At 37.2% G+C, this 21,131-nt stretch overlaps 2 protein-coding genes across 2 annotated transcripts; both read right to left on the bottom strand.

Moving 5' to 3' along the window:
* Positions 1 to 3,367: 3,367 nt before the first annotated feature.
* Positions 3,368 to 5,541, bottom strand: LOC145113045 (cytochrome P450 81Q32-like). Its single transcript, XM_079049167.1, has 2 exons — positions 4,561 to 5,541; positions 3,368 to 4,073 (listed from the first exon to the last, which is right to left on the bottom strand). Exons 1-2 carry the CDS (start codon positions 5,437 to 5,439, stop codon positions 3,453 to 3,455), a joined length of 1,500 nt encoding a protein of 499 aa, XP_078905293.1. The 5' UTR covers positions 5,440 to 5,541; the 3' UTR covers positions 3,368 to 3,452.
* Positions 5,542 to 8,269: 2,728 nt separating this feature from the next.
* LOC145112981 (cytochrome P450 81Q32-like) lies at positions 8,270 to 10,075 on the bottom strand. Its single transcript, XM_079049109.1, has 2 exons — positions 9,145 to 10,075; positions 8,270 to 9,051 (listed from the first exon to the last, which is right to left on the bottom strand). Exons 1-2 carry the CDS (start codon positions 10,033 to 10,035, stop codon positions 8,431 to 8,433), a joined length of 1,512 nt encoding a protein of 503 aa, XP_078905235.1. The 5' UTR covers positions 10,036 to 10,075; the 3' UTR covers positions 8,270 to 8,430.
* Between the last annotated feature and the right edge of the window lie 11,056 nt (positions 10,076 to 21,131).

The raw sequence follows: 21,131 nt of genomic DNA, 5'->3' as shown, positions 1-21,131 counted from the left end.
TTTATGAATGGTACTCTTAGTGAAACTAATAAAGAGGGTATTTTTAGTCCAACCAAATAATCATTTTTTTTATCAAATATGTAACAATATAAATGAGTTTGACCAAAACACTCTGTTCATCCAAAAAGCTACGAAACCACATCAAGTTAAGTCTAAATATCTTTTTCATGTATTTTTATTTTATGACAAAAGTACCTTTAGCCTTCAAAATACTTGAGACACATTCCCAATGTTTCTGACACTCTTTTCAAGTATGGAGAGCTTTAAAGAGAATTGATTGGCTTCTAAATGGTTTTTATCTTGCTTTAAGTGTGTGAGAACCCTTGGTAGAAGGATCTAGTGAGACACCAACTTGACGATGAAAAAAAATATTAAAATTAAGATATAGGCATTTTCACAAACATTCACTTAGGTATTTTCACATACAGGCTATGTGCATTACAATAGTCCAAAAGACTAACTACAATAATCATGAAATTTTCCAAATAAATGGGTATTTTATGGTGGGATAGCCAATGGTAGAATCGTTTTTATCTTGCTTTTATTGTGTGAGATCAAACCCTTGATAGAAGGATCTAGTGAGACACTAACTTGACAATAAAAAAATATTAAAATTAAAATACATATAACAATATTTACATATACATACGTCACTGACATAAACTTTCAAGCATACAATTTTTGTTTCAACAAACATTCACTTAGGCATTTTCACAAACAGGTTATGTGCATTGCAGGTACCATCATCTAAATTACAAACCATTAGTTGCAAAAATCATGAAATGAACAAATATCAACTTACTATTAACCAATTGAATGAAATTGTTTAAACAAAAAATGGTATAAAGACTATAACGAGGGTAAATCTCCAACCATCACACTCAAAACGAAGGCAAAGAGTAGAGAACATGTCGCCCCCTCAATACTAATGTTAACCTATGAAATATGTTCTTCAAAAAAAATATTTCTCAAAAAATCAATACAAAATCTCAGAAGACTCATTTGTAGATCAAAATGGGAAAGCAAAAACAATTTCTTAATGAGAAATCTTAAAACAAACAAACACCTATAATAAACTTCACAAAAAAGTCACGTTATTTCATATAATCGATGGCATAAATCCTCCTTTCACCAAAATAAAACAAATTCATGAAATCTAAAGATTTAGTTCAAATAGAAAAAAAAAGAATGGAAAGCATACCAAGTGAACCCTAATCTTGTATCTTGTGGCCGACAAGTCAACTGCTATTGGCATATGGAGTGTGATCATCGGCACAACCAAAAAATTGGATCAATAGATATATATATATATATGATAATAGATTTGAGTGAATAGCTGTTCATCGTGATTTAAACAGATGTTAAGGGGAATTCAAATTTAAAATATTGAATAACTGATCACCACCGCATCCTCATCTGCAACAAATCTCTTATCCATAACTGATCACCACCACTGCTACCTGTTCTCAACTGAAAGAATGATGAAGGATAGGAGATGGTGGTAGTGAGGATGACCGACGTAAAGTTTTGTTGAAAGCGAGAGCTTTTTGAAAACCTAATCACATTCGATGTACAATTTCAAGAGCAAAACTGATTCGACTCTCGTTCTTAATAGTCTCTATTATAGAGAGAAACGGGGAGATAAAAAAGGAAGTAATAAATTGATTTTGCGGATGATTTATTGCTGATTTACAAGGATTCCCTTTGAACTTTGAATTTGATTTGAGCGTGGAGAGATTCCCTTTGAACTTTGAATTTGATTTGAGCGTGGAGAGGAGGAAATCGAATTGTAGGGCTAGGGCAGAAAGGAAGAAGGGGTAATATGGGAAATTCACTTAGATGTTATTGGCAGGATAAATCGATTGGGAGGGGCTAATAGAATGCCACGTGACAAAATTGCTCTTATTTATTAGATTAGGGGATATATATATATATATATATATATATATATATATATATATATAAGTAGGTTTATGCGAAAACAGATTTCTTATAAAACTCAAACACATATACTTTAGAAATTCAATTTATTTGCAATAAATTAAATATAATAAGTTTATATGGGATGGTGTTATGGTAATATAGATTTAAAGGTAGTTTTAACAACCGTTTCTCTCTTTTTTTTTCACGTTCTTAACCACTTTTAAATTCAAGTTTTCATAATAAAAAATCAAAAAACATGCTTTGCTAATATGAAACAATTTCTCATGTATCATCAATTATCATAATGTAGTTCAAAGTTTGGATGGATTCTTGTCCAAAATATAAGGTTGAGGTGACACAGTTTTATATGTTTTCCTTGTTTTCACGTTTTCGTAAATTATTTGCATTTTCGCATGAGCTCTCCCTTATATATATATATATATATATATATATATATATATATATATATATATATATATATATATATATATATACTTAATGATGTTTTTATACACATCTGATCATTGAATTTGTTTATGGTGTTCAAAATATACCATTACGACCGGTTATTGTAGGTTTAGCTAGTTTATTACGACTTTGGTATTCCAACGTTTACGGTCATCTTCTTCGTTTTTTTCCCTCTCTTTTGGGATTTGGTCTTGAATATGCATGAACATGTTTTCTTGAACCTCGTTTGTAGAAACTTGTTTCTAGATCTGTTTTTTTGGATCTGTTCTTAAATCTGGATCTGAACATAATGAATTTTTGAACCCAAATTCGAACACGATGTTCATGAAACTTGTTCGGTCATGTAAACCATGAGTTTGTTAAATACGACATGAAAATTGTCGTATGGACCTTCATTGATATGTATCGTTGGGCTCGACCTTATTATGGTTAGGGTCGCATTTGCTATTTTGCCTGGTTGATATTTAGGGTTTCGTTAAACTATTGTTTTCAAACTCGTGAATAAGAATACTTTATCATGTTGTGTGGATGTATGTCATATTAATCGAATCATTTTAAATATTGTGTCTTTATATGTATGTTTTATTCTCGTTTAAAAGCTAACAAATTCCGAGAGCATAAATTTTAAATCGATTTCAAAAAATCTTTTGTGTTTGTGTTCAAGAAACAATTTACAAGTGCTATATCACACAATTTATGTGTGTTCAAAAACTAAATGAACCACCTACATATCAATATATAAAGAATTGAGATTTCTAAACCCATAACATATCAATATACAGAGAAAGAATTGAGATTTCTAAACCCATGACATATCAATATACAGAGTATCGAGATTTCTAAACCCAGAAATTAGATGAACTTCAAAAACCGAGTAATCAAAACACATAGTTTAGAAATCTCTCCAAAGCAGTATCGTTTAGAAATCTCGATTTTTTAATGTAAGTGTAATAAACAAACAAACATAGCTTACAGATTGACAAATGATGTAGTGATTTCAATAACAATTTATCATACAAAATTACAAATATGTATAGTTTCAAAGCAAACACAGCTTGCTTTCACAGTTGGGACAGTAAGTTCTTCATCTCTAGTCGTGGTTTACACTTAGCTACAAGGGGTTCAGCTTTAGGCATGGAAAGCCCAAGACCTTCAGTCATATCAACCATCTTTTCACTTATTTTTTCCCACTCAAAACACTGAATCATTAACCCTAAAGTCAACCCCATAACCCGCATCGCCAACCCTTCCCCAGGACAGCCCCGCCTTCCAGACCCAAATGGCATCAACTTAAACCCGTCTCTTGTCCCTTCCAGCCCTTCAAATCTTTCTGGGTCGAATCTTTCCGGGTCGACCCATATACTCGGGTCATGATGTATGGCCCATTGATTGACAAGAAGCATTGTGCCATGTGGGATTTTATATCCCCCAACAATACATTCTTCTGATGACTCGTGAGGGACGAGTAACGGGCCCGCGGGTTTTAACCGTTGGGTTTCATTTATAATGCAATGGAGGTACGGGAGGTTGATTACGTCTGATTCATCAATAAGTCTGTCTGTACCAATGACTGTATCGATCTCGGTTTGTGCTTTTTTTATAACTTGTGGGTGGTTTAATAGAAGTGACATAGCCCATTCCATTGTTCCTGCTGACGTGTCTGTGCCAGCTGTTAATAATGCCTAATCACCAAAACAAAATAATTCAGTTTCAAAATAAAAAACAAAAAGATCAATTATCTAAATTATTCAACTATTATTATTAAATTGTGTTTTATTTGCTCTGACCGAACACTTAGATTTCAAATCTTTTAAATGATTATAATCTTTTCAAAGATTATGTGAAACAAACTTCCCTATAGTTTTTCATTTAATAATTATGAATAATATGAAGAATATTTTCTGATGGAATCAAATCTTGGGTTCTATTTTAATCAACCAAAAAATTATTCTCTTCAGACGACAAAATTAAGCTACAGAAATGAAGACTTTTGAGTAGTCGTCTAGGAAGGTGCCAAAAGAGGCTCCTGAATGTAGACAAGAAAGATTCATTTCTATGTTCCACACTAGGCAAATTCATAAGTCATCATCATCTAATTCTATAATATGGAACTTAAATTAGGATATGGACAAGTATGCAAGTAATGCAAAAACAGAAGGAGGATCTTACCAGAACGAAACTTCTGATCATTTCATCGGTGTAGTATTGGGGATCTGATTCTTGTAGAGATAATAGAAGTTCAATCATCGTCTTCTTCTTGTTTTCCCCTTTGGGTTTTCTAAGTTGTTCGATCAAGCCTTGAAAGAACACATCCCTCTGTTCCTTCAAAGCAATTAATTTCTTCTGCAATCCCTTCACTCCGAACCAACTCAAAAAGGGTAAGTAATCGCCAACATTGGCAGCACCGGAGAGCAAAAAAGTCTCTTTCAGTATCGCCCTGAACCGTTTCCCTTCTTCCTCCACCTCCGACAAATCGCCGCCGAAATACCTCTTCCCGGAGATCATCCTCATCATAACATTCAACGTCAGCTCATAGAAAACCGACTTCAGATCCACCGCGGACGATTGAGAAAGCAGTTTACGAATTAGGAACCTGCCTTCATCTACGCGTACGTCGTGGAACTCATTGAGACGATGAATAGATAGGATCTCGATTGCAGCGATGCGGCGGAGGTTGCGCCAGTTATCGCCGTAGGGCGCCCAAACGAAACTGGTGTAGTCGTTGCCGATGATCTTGCCGAATAGCATGTGAGGGCGGTTGGCGAAGACGATGTCGTTCTTGGTGAAGCATTCTTCGGCTGCGGATGGAGAGGAGACCAAGAGGACACGGCGGGATCCGAAGCGGAGGAAAAGGATGGGACCGTACTTGGCGGAGAGTTTGGCAAAGGTTCTGTACATTGGTGGTTTCAAAAGATATAGGTGGCCGATTATGGGGAGGGTTGGGAAGACGGTTGGTGGGAGATCGGAGAATTTGCGACGGAAGGTGGATGTGAAAAGGTAGGAAGCCATCAGCAGTAGCAAGGAAATGTATAGATAAGGAACCTCCATGGTTGGAGATATTGTTAATGGCGGACTTTTGTTTTTGTTTTATAAGCGCTTCGAATGTGAAAGGAAGAAGGGAGCGTTGACTTCATTAGACTATGAGTTGTAGTCCTATCATCCCTATTTGAGAGACCGCGAAGATAAAAACCAAAGCAAGACTTTTAAGGGGTATCGTCGACACAAAACCGATTTTCATTTATGTGCCACCTCATCTTCATTATTCTTCATTGTTCATTACCAAACCATTAGTTTTTTAAAATGGTACTCACTTCATATTATTTATTTTTTATTTTTAATTTTTATTGACATTAGGTTAAATGAAAAGCATAATTACTAAACATAAAAAAATATTTTACACATAAAAAAAAATTCCATTTTACTAATGTACGTTTAAAATTAGCCCAAAATTAAACCAAGAAACCAAAGTTTACTCCGGAATTACTTAGGCCTATTAAAACCAACCTTAGGCCACAAAAATTTAGCTCAACAAAAATTTATAGTGTTGTGATTCTTATTTGGTCGAAATGGTTGAAGAGATAGCATTGGTGGTTGTTGTTTCCCTCAATCTTCCTCAAATTTTTTACCAGCCAATCAAAAGCTTTGTCTTTGTCCGTGAAGCGTACCACGCCACAAGACACCTACGCCCGGTTGGGGCGATGTTCATGCGTGAAAAAGCTAACATACCGGATAGAATAACAATATCTTTGTTACTTGCACTTGTCTGTTTGGTACATATATGAAATTGAGAGTAATTGTGTTGTTTTTTCTTGCCATTTCAAAAAAACAAAAGAAAAAAAACCAAAAAAAATGAACGAATCCTATCTCTTTTTTTTCTCCAAAATTTGATAACTGATATTCGAACTCGATTTTTTTTTTCGAAATAAAGTTAATTTTTTTATGATAATAAAACTTAGTTATCATCGTACAACGAGTGAGATGAAAAACATGTAACAAGCTGCACTGCTAAGCCTTTTTATATGATAAAGTCAATTCTTTTGAAAAATATATTTATAGATCTATGGGATAGAACATTGCTATGCATGATTCATTGTACTCTCTTAAGAAGCTTTATCGCATCTGACATGAGGAAACCAAACATATCAAATGCAAATGGTATCAACACGTGTTGATTTTCCATGCACGATTTTTCATGTTTGGTGACCTTGCCTGTAGCAGCTTTTAAAGCAGTCTGTCCCGCTGTGAAACCCCTAGCCCTCAAGCCCACGAGAGGGGATACCCGTGTAAGGTCCACACATGCGTGTTTCCATCCAACCCATCCAAAAATCAGAACGTCGCCCAGTCTAAGGGTTAACCTTCCTTCGGCCGGGTCAGTCAAAATATTCACAGGAGCTTCTTTCTTGACGGAAACCCTGACATGCTTAAATATGTCAAACAAAACATCCTTAACCATATTGTGCATGTATTTAAACCCTGAGAGTTCTTTACACCGGACATATCTCGTCAGTTGAGAATATTGGAATCAAGAGTCGATATGTGAGGATAGTACGATACTCCACCCGAAATAACTCGATTTGATCGGGTAAGTTTCAAAGTTACAAAAAAAATAAATGAATACTTCCTTCTTCATTTTTGACCCAAAATTGGATACCCGATATTCAAACCTAATTTACAATACCTCCTTATTAACAAACCCATTTTATTGTGTAAAAATAACAAACTTAAGGTTTATCTGTTTTGGTGTGTATTACAAGTTTAGCCGGTCATTTACATATCTACACTTTTGAATCAAGTTTTAAAGTTTGTTTCAAATTTAGAGTAGATTTTTTTTCTTTACAAATCCGTGCCATTTTTTTTCTCAAATTTATATTTTACAATATGTTTAAGACTTTTTGTAGTTTTTTATAGACTTTTTACAACCTTTTTTAATCTTAATTTATAAACTTTTTTACAAATTATTTTACAATCTTAAAAAAAACTTACAGTTTTTTTACACTATAAAAAAACTAAAAACTTCTTATACAACAATTTTAATTTTTTTTAAACTATTATACCATTTTTAAACTTTTTACAACCACTTTTATTTGAGTTTTACTAACTTTTTAAACCTATTTTACAATATTTTTTAAATTTTTTACAGGCTAGGAATGTTGAAAAAAATATAATATTGTAATTTAAAATGTTTAATGTAAGTAAAAAAGTTTTAAAAATGTAAGTTGTTAAAAGAATTGAAACCTTTTTACATTTCAAACTTTTTAAACCTTTTTTTTTTAACCTTCCGAGGTTGTAAAAAAAAAAGTTTCGATATGATGTAAAAAGGTTTTAAAAAACTTGTATAAAAGTTTATGTATATTGTAGAAAAAGTTTAAATAAGTTGTATACAAATTTATAAATAATTATTAAAATAAATTATAATTTTTTTTATAAAAAATTCATGCAAAAGTCTTTAAAATATTGTAGAAAACTAAATTTGGAAAAATAGAATATTGAGACAGTTTAGTAAAAAAAAAATAAGTCAGGCCAATTTATAACAAAGGTTTTAACTTGGCTAAAATTACAAATTTATAAATAATTTAACAATTTTGTAACATGTCAACACATATAAAACATCAATTTATTATATTTTTATACAATAATTAGGTTTGTTGACAATTGAAATAAACTCAATTATAGTTTAAATAATTTATTTATAAAATCTATGATAACATTTTTTTATTAAATATTGGAAAGTGATTGATATAATATAAAATCCAAAAGACAAAATATCTCAAAAGGTTCTTAAAAAACTTTTGGATTTGATTAAAATCAAACCATGTTTTTTTTTTTTAAAAAAAAAAAAAAAAAAAAAAAAAAGCTTTTAAAAGTTCGTCTCAAAATATACCCATAATCCGCTTATTTTAACTCATTTCAAATTTTCCTATCAACAAGATGCAACATGAAGGCAACTAAAGGAATCATAAGTATATTCGTAATCCCGCTAGTTAGAAACAGGAGCTAACGCATCATCACCAACTTCTTCCGAATAAACAATCGACTTAATTACAGCTGCGACAACAGATTCTCCATCTGTAGACGTGGTTTACACTTGGCGACCAATGGAACAGCTTTAGGCATCGTAAGCCCAGGAGCTTCACTCATATCCACCATTTCTTCACTAATCCTTTCCCAATCAAAACACTGAATCATCGACCCCAAAGTCATCCCAAGAAGACGCACAGCCAACCCTTCCCCCGGACAACTCCGCCTTCCAGACCCAAACGGCAGCAGCTTAAACCCATCTCTTGTCCCTTCCAGACCTTCAAATCTTTCCGGGTTGTACGTTTCCGGGTCGGCCCAGACCTTCGGGTCATGATGTATCGCCCATTGATTCACCAGCACCATCGTCCCTCCGGGGATGTTATACCCTCCTATCACACAATCTTCTGATGCTTCGTGTGGAACTAGTAAAGGGCCTGGGGGTTTCAGTCGAAGGGTCTCGTTTATGATACAACGAAGGTAAGGTAGATTTGATATGTCAGATTCATCAACAACACGATCTTTTCCGACAACTTGATCGATCTCGTTTTGCGCCTTTTGTAGAACTTCTGGGTGGTTTAGTAGAAGGGACATGGTCCATTCCATGGTTCCTGCTGAAGTATCACTCCCAGCTGCTAATAAAACCTGATCACAGAAAGTATATATAATAATCAGATTTCTAAAACATCAAGAAATTCACAAGAAACGATTATTATGATCTGAGTATATCGATCTTACAAGCACAAAGCTTCGGATCAATGCATCAGTGTAGTATTCGGGATCGGATTCTTGTAGTGATAACAAAACTTCGATCATTGTCTTCCTTTTGTTTCGGGCTTGATCACTTCCTTTTGATTTGCGAAGTTCATCGATAATTCCTTGAAAGAAAACATCTCTTTTCTCCTGCAACGCGATCAACCTCTTCTCCAGTCCCTTCACTCCCAACCAACTTAAAATTGGCAAATAATCTCCGACGTTTGAAGCTCCGGCGAGTATAAAGGTTTCATGTAGCATTTCCCTGAATCGTATTCCTTCTTGCTCCAACACCGGATTATCACCACCGAAGTACCTCTTCCCGGCGATCATCCTCATCATCACATTCAAAGTCAGCTCATAGAATAAATTCTTCATTGTCACCGGAAAAGAACTGGACGCTAGCTTACGGATCAGCGACCTTCCTTCTTCGGCTCGTATGTCGTGGAATTCGTTCAGACGATGGATGGATAGGATCTCGATGGATGCTATGCGGCGGAGGTTGCGCCAGTTGTCGCCGTAGGGCGCCCAGGCTAAACTAGTGTAGTTGACACCGATGATCTTGCCGAATAGCATCCGGGGGCGGTTGGCGAGGATGACGTCATTCTTGGTGAAGCATTCTTCGACGAGGGAAGGGGAGGAGATCACCACGACACGGCGGAAGCCCAATTGGAGGCGGACAATGGGACCATATTTGTCGGAGATTTTTGCCAAGGTTCTGTACAGTGGTGGTTTCAGAAGGTAGAGGTGGCCGATTACGGGGAGAGACGGGAAGACAGTGGGCGGGAGGTTGGAGAATTTTCGACGAAAGAGGGATGTGAAGAGGTAGGAACCTAGAAGTAGTAGAAAGGAGACATATAGATAAGGTACTTCCATTGTATTTGTTGAAGATGGTGGTGTATACTTCAATGGCAGATTTTGGTTTTAGTTTTATAGTTGGTAAAAAGCTAGTGCTGATTGAGTACGTAAGCTTGCGTGTAAAATGGTGAAGACTGAAGACTTGGCTTTTCCATTTTTCAATTTTCGTTGCACTTCTAGACAATTATAAAAATTGTTACATGAAACTTATTCAAAGTTTCTAGAAAAGTAAATGAATTTGGTATTGATGACATGTTTGAGCAGTTATCTCATACGAATTAGGTTGATGCAAATTTGACTGAAGGAGTTTTGTTGTAGAATTTAGAGTAAATTATAAAAATGGTCCTTACAATCAATTATCAATTTTGGTTCAAATGGTTTTATTTTCTTGCCGTTTTAGTCTCGGTCTTTGATCCACATGAGCACATATAAATACTATTCTATTCTAATGTCATTTATTTTATTTTTTATTCTTTCTTTTATGAAATGTTACTATAAAATGTAAATAAACGCTCTTCTATTTCCTTCTTCTATTCATCAACAACCTTTTCTATTACCACCAGCTCTTCTTACACCACCATTTCAACAATCCATCACCAATTATACATAAAACTTACAAACGCATTGGCAGGGAAATCAAATCAATTGAAGATTCCTTTAACAAAGATTAAATCGAGTGAAACCAAAATCAAAACCATTATCGAAAACCTACCATTACATAAACCTAGAATAGAAAAATGAAATCACTCGTTACAATAAGGATTCCATTAACAATGGAACCAAATGAACTGAGAAATTGGTTGAAAAATCGCTAACTTTCAAAGTCCATTTTCATGGTTTTCGGTCATTAGTAAGGGTTACATATGTTCTCATTAGATAAATTTATTTTCGGTCATTAGTAAGGGTTACATATGTTCTCACTAGATAAAATTATTTAAACATAATGGAGATGATTGCAAATTCGGAACAATTTGAGTTTCATTTTGTGAAAATGACAAATTAGCCCTACGATGTTTTGCATATTTACTCATTCAGTCCCTTAAGTATTATTTGTCCCTTAATAAATTGTAAAGTGACTTATCTTTTTAGTCCATATAACCTACCGTTACCGGTTTCCATGTTCTTCTTCAACTCCACAACCTTATTAGTCTCCTTTAGAGAGACACGTGACCAAAATTTTCGAAATCAAAACCTTGAAACATACCCAAAGAGACATATGATAAAAAGGTGTAACGCTTATGCCCTTTTATTGTGTACGTAACATCAGGATGAATGTAATTAGCTGCTAAATCTAAATCCCACCCTGCCTTTTTCATCAACCGGATCAAAAGTTTTGTGAACTGATGTGAAGATCGACAAGCGTCATGTAACAATGAATCGAAAACCCTAATTGTTAGCAAAAACCATTTGGGGGTTTTAAGTTTTTCGACAATTTGATTGATTGTCTGGAATTACACTTCTCGATGTCCTCTAATTTCTTCTTTAACATTGAAACCTTTCGTTTTTCCATTGACATCTGACTGCAATCTATTAAACATGGTTTCTAAAGCTCTTAATTTGTTCTATTAACCCGAGCTTCCAAACAAGACGCAATTGTGAAATCAAGATTAAAATCCAGATTCTTTCAAGAATCTATATACAATCCCCTTAAATCGTATAATTTTTGAAGTTTCTTGACTAAAGCTTTATCATTAATCATGATCCCTTCTTCATCAAACGACACATGGGATGTTTGTAATTGAAGATAAGAAGCTTCGAAAGATGAAATCATAGCGAAAAAAGATGAAGTTAGATAGTTACCGAAGTGGGTATTGAAGGGTTGTATGATAGAAGTAGAAACACTTTGATTTTAACTTTTGAATTCAAATCAGGTACGATGATGATGGCTTTCTGATTGGCGATGAAGTTGGAGTCAAGAAGAGTGAACACATCTTCGGTATCAGAGACAACAACTAATACAACGATGGAGTTGACGACATATTCTTCTTCTTTGGTGAAGAATTCAAAGGTTTTCGCTTTGAATGCAATTACGAACTTCTAAAACATTTTTGAGATTTGTGGGGGTTTTGAAGTACCTGCAGGTCCCAGTTCCATTTCGATCTTTGTTCTTCTTCACATAATTATATAATGATTTCAAGGTTTTCGCTCGGTTTCGTATTCGTTGATTTAACGATCTTGAGTTATGAGAATTTTAGAGTGAGAAAGAATTGAGAGAGAAGGAGGAGGATGATGAATTTTTTGACTTTTCAAAGTCAATGTAACATCCTGTTTCGAGAAGTTTCTTATTTCGGGATCGTGGACAATAAATGGATCAGTTAAAGGCCTTGCACTTCAAAGGAATAAAGTTTAGACCCCATTGCATGTTGATAATATTGGTTATGTGATCTAAGCCCTTGGTTTGTGTTTTGGAGTCAAAGGGTAAAATGGGAAAAGTGATGTTTCAGACTTCTTTTATGAATTATGGTTTTTATTTCGACATGATTTAAGCCAAAATTAACTAGATAGAAGTGTGGGGCTCTTCAATAACTTTTCGTGGATATAAAGATCGCCGAAAACGGAGTTGAAACGAAGAAATTATGGTTGTTTGAAGTTGAGGTGGATTTGAGTGAAAATCGTCGCCACAGAGTAGGGATCAAAGCCCACGACGTGGCAGTCGCCACGACACGGTGAATCGTGGCCAAAACATGGTGATCAGTCAGGACCAAGCCCACGATTTTTAGGGTTTCAACGTATTTAAGCATAAGGTTTCAACTTTTTGGCTATTTTATCAGCCTCCATCACTCTAGAACCCCTTGGGAGAAACCCTAGCCTCCACCTTCAATATTTGAGCTTCTCCTCTCTTCTTTATCCTCTTTTAGATGATTTTTATGTTATTTTGATGAAGTTTTAAGATCAAGAAGGTTCTTTTAATTGCAAGGAATGATGCTTCAAGTTTGGATCCATCAAAGACACTATAGTGCTGTTTGTTTTTTTGAAGCAAAAATTCATGAAGTCTGCGGACCACCTCTGCAACCATATGCAGTAGAAAAGGTGGACCAAACGACTGCAAACCGTAATAAGAAGCGTGTTTGTTTTTTTAACATCTGCATGTTGCTGCAGGTATTAAAAAGGTAAAATAAACTGATTTTATAAACCGAAAATAGTTTTTTAATATCGAAAATTTAATAATGTATGACATTTCAGCAAGAATTTATGATATTTCAACAAAAAATAATGATATTTCAACAAAAAATAAATATATTTTAGCAAAAAATAATGATATTTCATCAAGAAATTATCATTATTCAATATAAAAAAAATCCAACAATAATAAACAAAAAAAAAGGTAAAATAAGATTTCAGCAAGAAAAAGGAAGAAGAAGAGGTTGGAAGAGACAATACAAGTGTTGCGCCAAACAGAGCATACACAGAGGTTTTTTACTCTAAAGACTTCTAAAAAACAAACAATTGCGAGATTACAAGTGATGCGCGTGTGCTGCGCCGCGCAACAATAAGAGGTCTGAAGATGTTTTTTACAAAAAACAAACAACACCTACATTTCTGAAATATTGTAAGTATAAAGTTCCAACCTTGCTCTTTAGTTCTTTGGATCTTGTATTTTGGGGGTTTTTGGCACTTTTGGTCCATTTTATGGGTGATCTTGGAGTTGAGTGGACTCCAACATCTTTTGATCAGATTAGAATGCTTCTTAGATGTAACAGCCTAAAATTCAAATAAAATTTTTCATTTTCAAAAAGGAAATTACATCCATAAATTGTTTCCAAAATCCCTGACACCTTAAACATGTTCAATTATCAGAGTAACAATATCAGTAAGTGCGGAAAATAGTGGAGAGTGAATGCTGCACCATCAAGTCGGGCCCTTCCCCTTAGTACCGGAAGTACCTGAAATCACAATTTAAACTGTAGGCAAAAGCTCAGTGAGTTCCCAAAATACCACATAACATACCATCACAAAATACCACACAATATACATATGATTTCCATGGGCTACCCCCATGGTCTTTCCCCTGGAATGCCATGGGCTACCCTCGTGGTTTGATATCCAAGTGTCATGGCTGCCCCCATGGTCTTCCATGCCATGGGCTCCCCCATGGTCTTCAGACAAGTAAACACATAGACAACTATCATTTCTACATGTCAAGTAATGGGCCGTCATTGGTGCCTTCGACCCATTGGTATAGTGAGAGACTCACCTCAGTCTGCTAATAAATACTAACTGCTCGGCTACCGATCCGACAATCTCACACTAAACATACACAAATTACCCTAATCAGAATTATGACACAAACCAAATCATGTGCCCGATATCCCTAAGTCCAAACTCCTCAAATAAGGCCCAAAAGCCTTTCACATTTAATGGGCCTAACTATCCCTGGTCCAAAAGCAATAACATGCCACAAGGCCCAAAAGGCCCAACAATGCCACCTAAGGTCCATTAGCAAGTTCAAAGGCCCAATCCACTCTAACAGATCAAGGCCCAAAAATTAAATAGGGCCTAAACTACTCAAAAGCCCAACACAAGACCAAAAGCTCACTGGGAGCGTACGCGGGGGCATAATACAGGAACGCGCATCGTACTAGCCCACCATGCAGTACGCGTTGCGTACACCTTGGTACGCTCGGCATACTGCCCAACTTAACCCAAACAACCATTTGGCTCTTAACCCATGTAGACAATCAATTCCAATACCTGATCTCGATCAAAATAAGGTTCTTAGGGCATAAAGTTGGCAACTTTATGCCTTAACATGACTTATGGGAGTACAATATCCATTTTAGTCCACCAAAACTCACTTTAAAAGTCCTAAACTCATGCATGGCTTCACACCCATCAAAAAGATTACATTTTTATGCTTCTAACATGCCAAAGGGAATAAGATCTAGCATTTCTAGCCTCTGGAGTTGCCCAAACTCACAAAGGAGGTTCCATGGACCCAAAAATGACCTTAAAGCAAGTCCTAGATCTAATAATCAAAAGAATCAGCAGGGTAGAAGCTTTTTACCTCCAAAAGCTTCCCAAGATGATATAGACTCATGATCTTGAAGCTTAACCACGTCCAAGGCTTGCTCATAATCTTTTCTTCTTCTTGCAAACACACCAAAAAGGACCACTAATGTCACTTTTAAGCTCCAAGATCACACTCAATGGTAACTAGGGGTGAGCATTTGGACCGGTGGACTGGACCGGACCGGTGAACCGGACCGGACTGGACCAGACCGTTTTTTTGGACCCCCGGGCAGGTTCTCGGTTCTAGGAATCTATCCCGATGCGGTCCGGTTTTTTTCTCGGTTCGGTCCGGTTTTTACCGGGTTTAGAACCGGTTGGACCCGATTTAAAAAAAAAATTTGTAATCTGTGAAATTTTTAAACAACCATAACTCATTCGTTTTAAATCGGATTGACACGCGATTTTTTCCAACGTTTAACTTACAGTTTGTAGATGAAGTTAGACTATAGTTTTGTTGATTTTGGTTTAGTATTCAATGAGTTACAGACTTTCAAAGTTGAGCTATCAAAGCTGAAAAATTTCAGCTTTTCAGCAACATTTTTAAAATTTTGTAATCTGTGAAAATTTTTAAACAACCATAACTCATTCATTTTAAGTCGGATTGACACGCGGTTTTTTCCAACGTTTAATTTACAGTTTGTAGATGAATTTAGACTATAATTTTATTGATTTTGGTATTATATTCAATGAGTTATAGTCTTTCAAAGTTGAGCTATCAAAGCTAAAAATTTTCAGCTTTTCAGCAAGTTTTTTAAAATTTTGTAATCTGTGAAATTTTTTAAATAACCATAACTCATTCGTTTTAAGTCGGACTGACCTGAGGTTTTTTCCAACATTTAGTTTACAGTTTGTAGATAAATTTAGACTATAATTTTGTTGATTTTGGTATTATATTCAGTGAGTTATAATCCTTCAAAGTTGAGCTATCAAAGCTGAAATATCTCAACTTTTTAACTATCATTTTATACTATAATTCTGAATTTTATGTATCTTTAATAGATAAATCATATGAAAAGGATCTTCGTGAGCTTGATTTATATGTTAGTTGATTTTATTTGGAAAATTAATTTTGCAACTTATAATATTATAACATCAAGGTAGATTAGTTATCCATGAAACGAAAACAAAATCATTTTTACAAGTTATATCGTATCAAACCTAAAAACTTATTTTAACGACTTGTACTCTATGCAATTAAAGTTGTACCGGTCCAAACGGGTCCAAGAACCGGAAAAACTGGACACAGACCCGGACCCGGACCCGGACACGGACACGGACACGACTCATCCGGTCCGGTCCATGGTCTACAATATTCTCCATAACCGGTCCGGTCCAAGCGTCGGTCCGGTCCGGTTCGGTCCAAATGCTCACCCCTAATGGTAACTAGAGTTTTAGGGACATTCAAAGCCAGTGGAGGCTAGTAAGGAAGAGGGACCAAGGTCATAAGTGAGCTTAAATAGGGCTCAAGCCTTAAGATTAGGGTTTTAGTGGAAGGCTACGTACGCCCTGTGTATGATGCGTACACCCAGCGTACGTGGCCCCCTTGCCCCGACTTCGCATGCGCATGTACGCTAAGCGTACATGGACGTACGTCCAGTGTACGGAAATTTCATTCCAAGGACCAAAGAACATACCTGAATCTGAATGTTACAAATCTCCCCCACTTGAATTAGACTTCATCCTCGAAGTCTGCTGTCATGAACAAATCTGGGTAGTGCTCTCTCATCTTGTCCTCCGGCTCCCACGTCCACTCAGAGCCCCTTCGGTGCTGCCATTCACCTTCACCAGGTTCACCACCTTATTACGCAGAGTCTTAGTCATTCTGTCAAAAATCGCAATGGGCTTCTCCACATAATTCAGGCGCTCATCCACCTGAATGTCATCTAACGAGATCACTGCAAAATCATCGGCTACACATTTTCGCAGCTGAGATACATGGAAAGGGTTATGGATCTGAATGAGCTCATCAGGAAGATCCATTCGGTATGCAACCCTGCCAACCCGAGCATAAATCCTGAATGGACCAATAAATTGGGGACCCAACTTGCCCTTCTTCCGAAATCAGATGACACCTTTCCAAGGTGACACCTTCAGCAACACAAAGTCTCCCACCTGAAACTCGAGACCCGAACGGTGTCGGTCAGCATAACTCTTATGACGACTCTGCGCGACCCGCAGCCTGTCGTGCAGCTGCTGAATCAACTCAGTGGTCTTAAGCACCACCTCGGTGCTCCCCATGACCCGATGAACAACCTCAACCCAACAAACCGGGGTCCAACACCTCCTTCCATGCCGCATCTCGAAAGGTGGTCGGTCGATACTAGCATGATAACTGTTATTGTAGGAGAACTCTGTCAGTGGAAGGTAAGTATCCGAACTCCCTCCAAAATCCAACATACAATCCCTAACCAGATCCCCGAGTGCCTGAATTATCCGCTCGCTCTGTCTGTCGGTCTGGGGGTGGTACGTTGTACTGAAATGCAATTGCGTGCCTAACTCCTCATGGAACTTCTTCCAAAATCTGGAGGTGAAACGAACATCACGGTCTGAGACCACAGATACCGACACTCTGTGCCTGACTACCACCTCCCGAACATAGATATCCGCTAAGTAGTCTGTGGATATACTCTCGGAAATCGGAATAAAATGTGCACTCTTGGTCAGCCTGTCCACAATGACCCAAATAGAGTCAACACCTCTTGCCGTCCTGGGTAACTTAGTGATAAAATCGATGATGATCTCCTCCCACTTCCACATGGGGATGGGTAACAGTTGGACCTTGCCGTGAGGTCTCTGATGTTCGGCTTTGACCTTCCTACAAGTCAAACAACGCTCAACAAACTAGGAAACTTCTATCTTCATGCAGAGCCATCAAGCTCAATATCAAGTCTCTATACATCTTCGTGGCCCCCGGATGGATATAAAAATTAGATTTATACACCTCCTCCAATGTAACACCCTGTTCTGAAAGTATTCGCTTATGAATTTCAAAGGCCAAGGCTAGGGGCATTTCGGTCTTTTATGGGTCTTGAAGTTTTTATTCGAGAGGTTTGGGGTCGGGGTGTGTTGCTAGAAGCGTAGGGCTTCTAGCCACCTTTTCGGGGATATAAAGTTCGTTGGAAACGGACCTCGGATAAGGAAGATATGACACTTGGAAGTTATTGGCATTAATGGTCCCTAATGGAAAAGTTGACAAGGAAGGACCATGCATGCAAAGTAGAAGGCGCGTGGGTACGCCCAGCGTAAGCTGGGTTACGCCTAGCATATAAAGGAGAAGTATCGCGGGTGCTTTAGGCGTACACCCAACGTACAGGAGGTACGCCCATCGTACGTCCAGAGTCCAGAAACCCTAAATTTTAGGGCATGTCACTATAAAAAGAATGATAAGCCTCAAGGGTCCGCCTCCATTTCACCCTTGGACATCCACCACGAAACCCTAATCCTCCCATAAGTGTTCTTGAAGCTTTGGTGGCCATTAGTGAGCATTTTGGTGTATAAGAACCATTTTCCAAGCAAGGAAGGAGCAAAGCAAGGTGGTAGATCAAAGGAGAAGTTGTAGATCTGAGACTTTTGCCTCTTCCCAGACCCTTTCAAGGTATAAAGTTCTGAGCTAGATGATTTTTCTCTTAGATCTCTTTTAGGAGGAGTTTATGGACTCTTTTAGTCCAAAGAATGGACCTTTATGATGAAATCTCGTTTGTGAGCTTAGGGTTGCCACCCTCAGAGCTAAAAGGGTCCCATAAGCAGTAAAGCCTCCATCTTGAATGTCTTAATGGGTTCATGCATGAGATCTAGCCCTGTTTATGGAAGTGGAATATCATTTTGGGAGTTTGGGCTTGTTTGGGCCAAGTAAAGTCACCAAGTCAGTGACTTTATAGTTTAAGACGTGGAAAAGGACCAAGATCTGTAATTGTAGCTTCTGAAGTGGAGTATTAAGCACTTAATGAGAAAAAGGGCTTAACAGGGGGGAGTACGCCGAGCGTACATGCAGGTACGCCCAACGTACACACCAATTGGCTAGTACGCTTAGCGTACGTGAATGTACGCCCCGCGTACTCTGTCAGTTTGGGCTTTGCATTTTGGGCCTCGGTTTGGGCCATGCTTTGGGTTCTTGGGCCTTAGTGGGCCGTCAGAAGTCAGATAATATGGGCCAAGGAAATGTTTGGGCTTAGGGTAAGGCCCATTAGAGGGATTGGGCCCGATTTAGCAAATTGGGCCATTAGTGGGCCACTAGTAGGCTTGGGAAGCTTACCTAGTATTGGGCCTTAGTTTTGGGCCTTAGATATGGACCAAGTTGGACTAGGGGTAGAATGGTCATTTTAACCTAAGAAGGATTATTGTATTGGACTAAGTGAGGTTTGGTATTGGTAGTTCGGGAAGTCGAAGGGTCAGTAGTTCGGGAATTTGCCAGTCAGCAGCCAGAGGAGTATCAGCAGGGTTCAGCAGTGCGAGGTGAGTCTCCTCACTGTGTGCATGGGTCTACGGCCATAATGCCGGCCCATTACGTTTGTGTATAGTAGGAAGACCCGGGGGTTAGCCCTAGGAATTATATTTATATATGTTCCGGATTGTGATCCAATGTCGGGTGAGGCCCGAGGTATATGAGTATGCTAGTTATACTTGTTGTCTGCGTGATACTTGTATGTGCCTGGTAGGGAGGTTTGTGTGGGCGGGGGCCCGTATCTCACTATCAGCAGGAGTGTGGACAGGGTCCATGACTCGTTAGTAGCAGGACAGGGGCGAGGCCCAAGTTAGGCGACGTCTTAGATCAGGAGTATAGTAGAGTATGTTTTGCTATTTGTTATGTGTTATGTTATATGTCTGAGTGTGTTTAGCGGGCGAGGCCCAGAGACAGGCAGGGCCTAAGAGAAACAGATATGTATACCGAGCGGGGCTCGATGTGACATCCCCATTTTCACGGCCAGAAAAAACCGATTTTGTTTATGCTTTATAAAAATCAGAGTATCTCTTTTGATAAAAATGTTGCGGAATTTGTTCCCAGAAAAATATGATAAAAGCATTTCTGAAGAAATGTATTTTTATTCATTTTTAAAAACATTTGGGATGTCATCGTCAATACAGAAACATAAGCATAAACATAACTTACATTCATTTACACTAGTGATCTACATCTCTTTTAAATCTCTCAGTGTAAAGTAACTTCATATCGACACCTGTGATTCAAATAAACTGAGTGGGTCAGGTTGGGAAACCTGGTGAGTACATAGGGTTTTCAACCCACAATAATATAACTATTATGTTTAAACATCAAACAATCAACCCAATTACCCATCCCCATTATCTTCCTTACTCGCAAGGGTCTACCCTAAGAGTCATCTATTCGTTCATTCCGAAGTCCCTTGCTTCCAGGGTTTATAAGACAGGCACTAAGTCCATAGCTGCCAATGCTCATTTGTAAAGCACTAAATCCATAGCTGCTAAAGTTCATTCATCGGGTACTAAATCCATAGCTACCAGTGTTCATCTAATAGGTACTAAGTCCATAGCTACCCACGTTTATCTATCAGGTACTAAGTCCATAGCTACCAACATTTATCTATCAGGTACTAAGTCCATAGCTACCGACGTTTATCCAATAGGCACTAAGTCCATAGCTGACGATGTTATTTATTAGGCACTAAGTCTATAGCTGCCAATGTTCACTCATATCATCTTTCATCTCTCATCATTCATCTACCCATGTTTTACCCAACATATTCGTAGATATAAAATACGTATACAGTTTAAATTATTTAAAACATGTATAAAATCATTCATCCAACATAGATAGAAAGTATACAGGTTATATGCAAACATAGAACGTAATTTATATAAAATACTTCATATCTATGTGTAAGATGAAAGTAACTATGCACTCACCTGGAAGGTGGTGACTCTGCACTTGAACAGCGCTTTGTTACTTCTTAAAACAATTTCCCTCGACAAAACCTAGTATCAATACCACTAGGGTTTAGTCTAACGTTAACCACGACTAATTAATAGCCTAGCTATTATTATTATTATATAAGCGTTAAATAACACTCAATATAATTCATAATAATAGCCCAAATAATTATTTTAAGGACCTAATAACATTACTATAA

This window comes from Lactuca virosa, chromosome 1 (genome assembly GCF_052849685.1).
Source record: "Lactuca virosa cultivar CGN04683 chromosome 1, Lactuca_virosa_CGN04683_v6, whole genome shotgun sequence".
NCBI lineage: Eukaryota > Viridiplantae > Streptophyta > Magnoliopsida > Asterales > Asteraceae > Lactuca > Lactuca virosa.
Note: the sequence above shows the minus strand (reverse complement) of the source record. Positions and strands in the feature narration are given on the sequence as shown.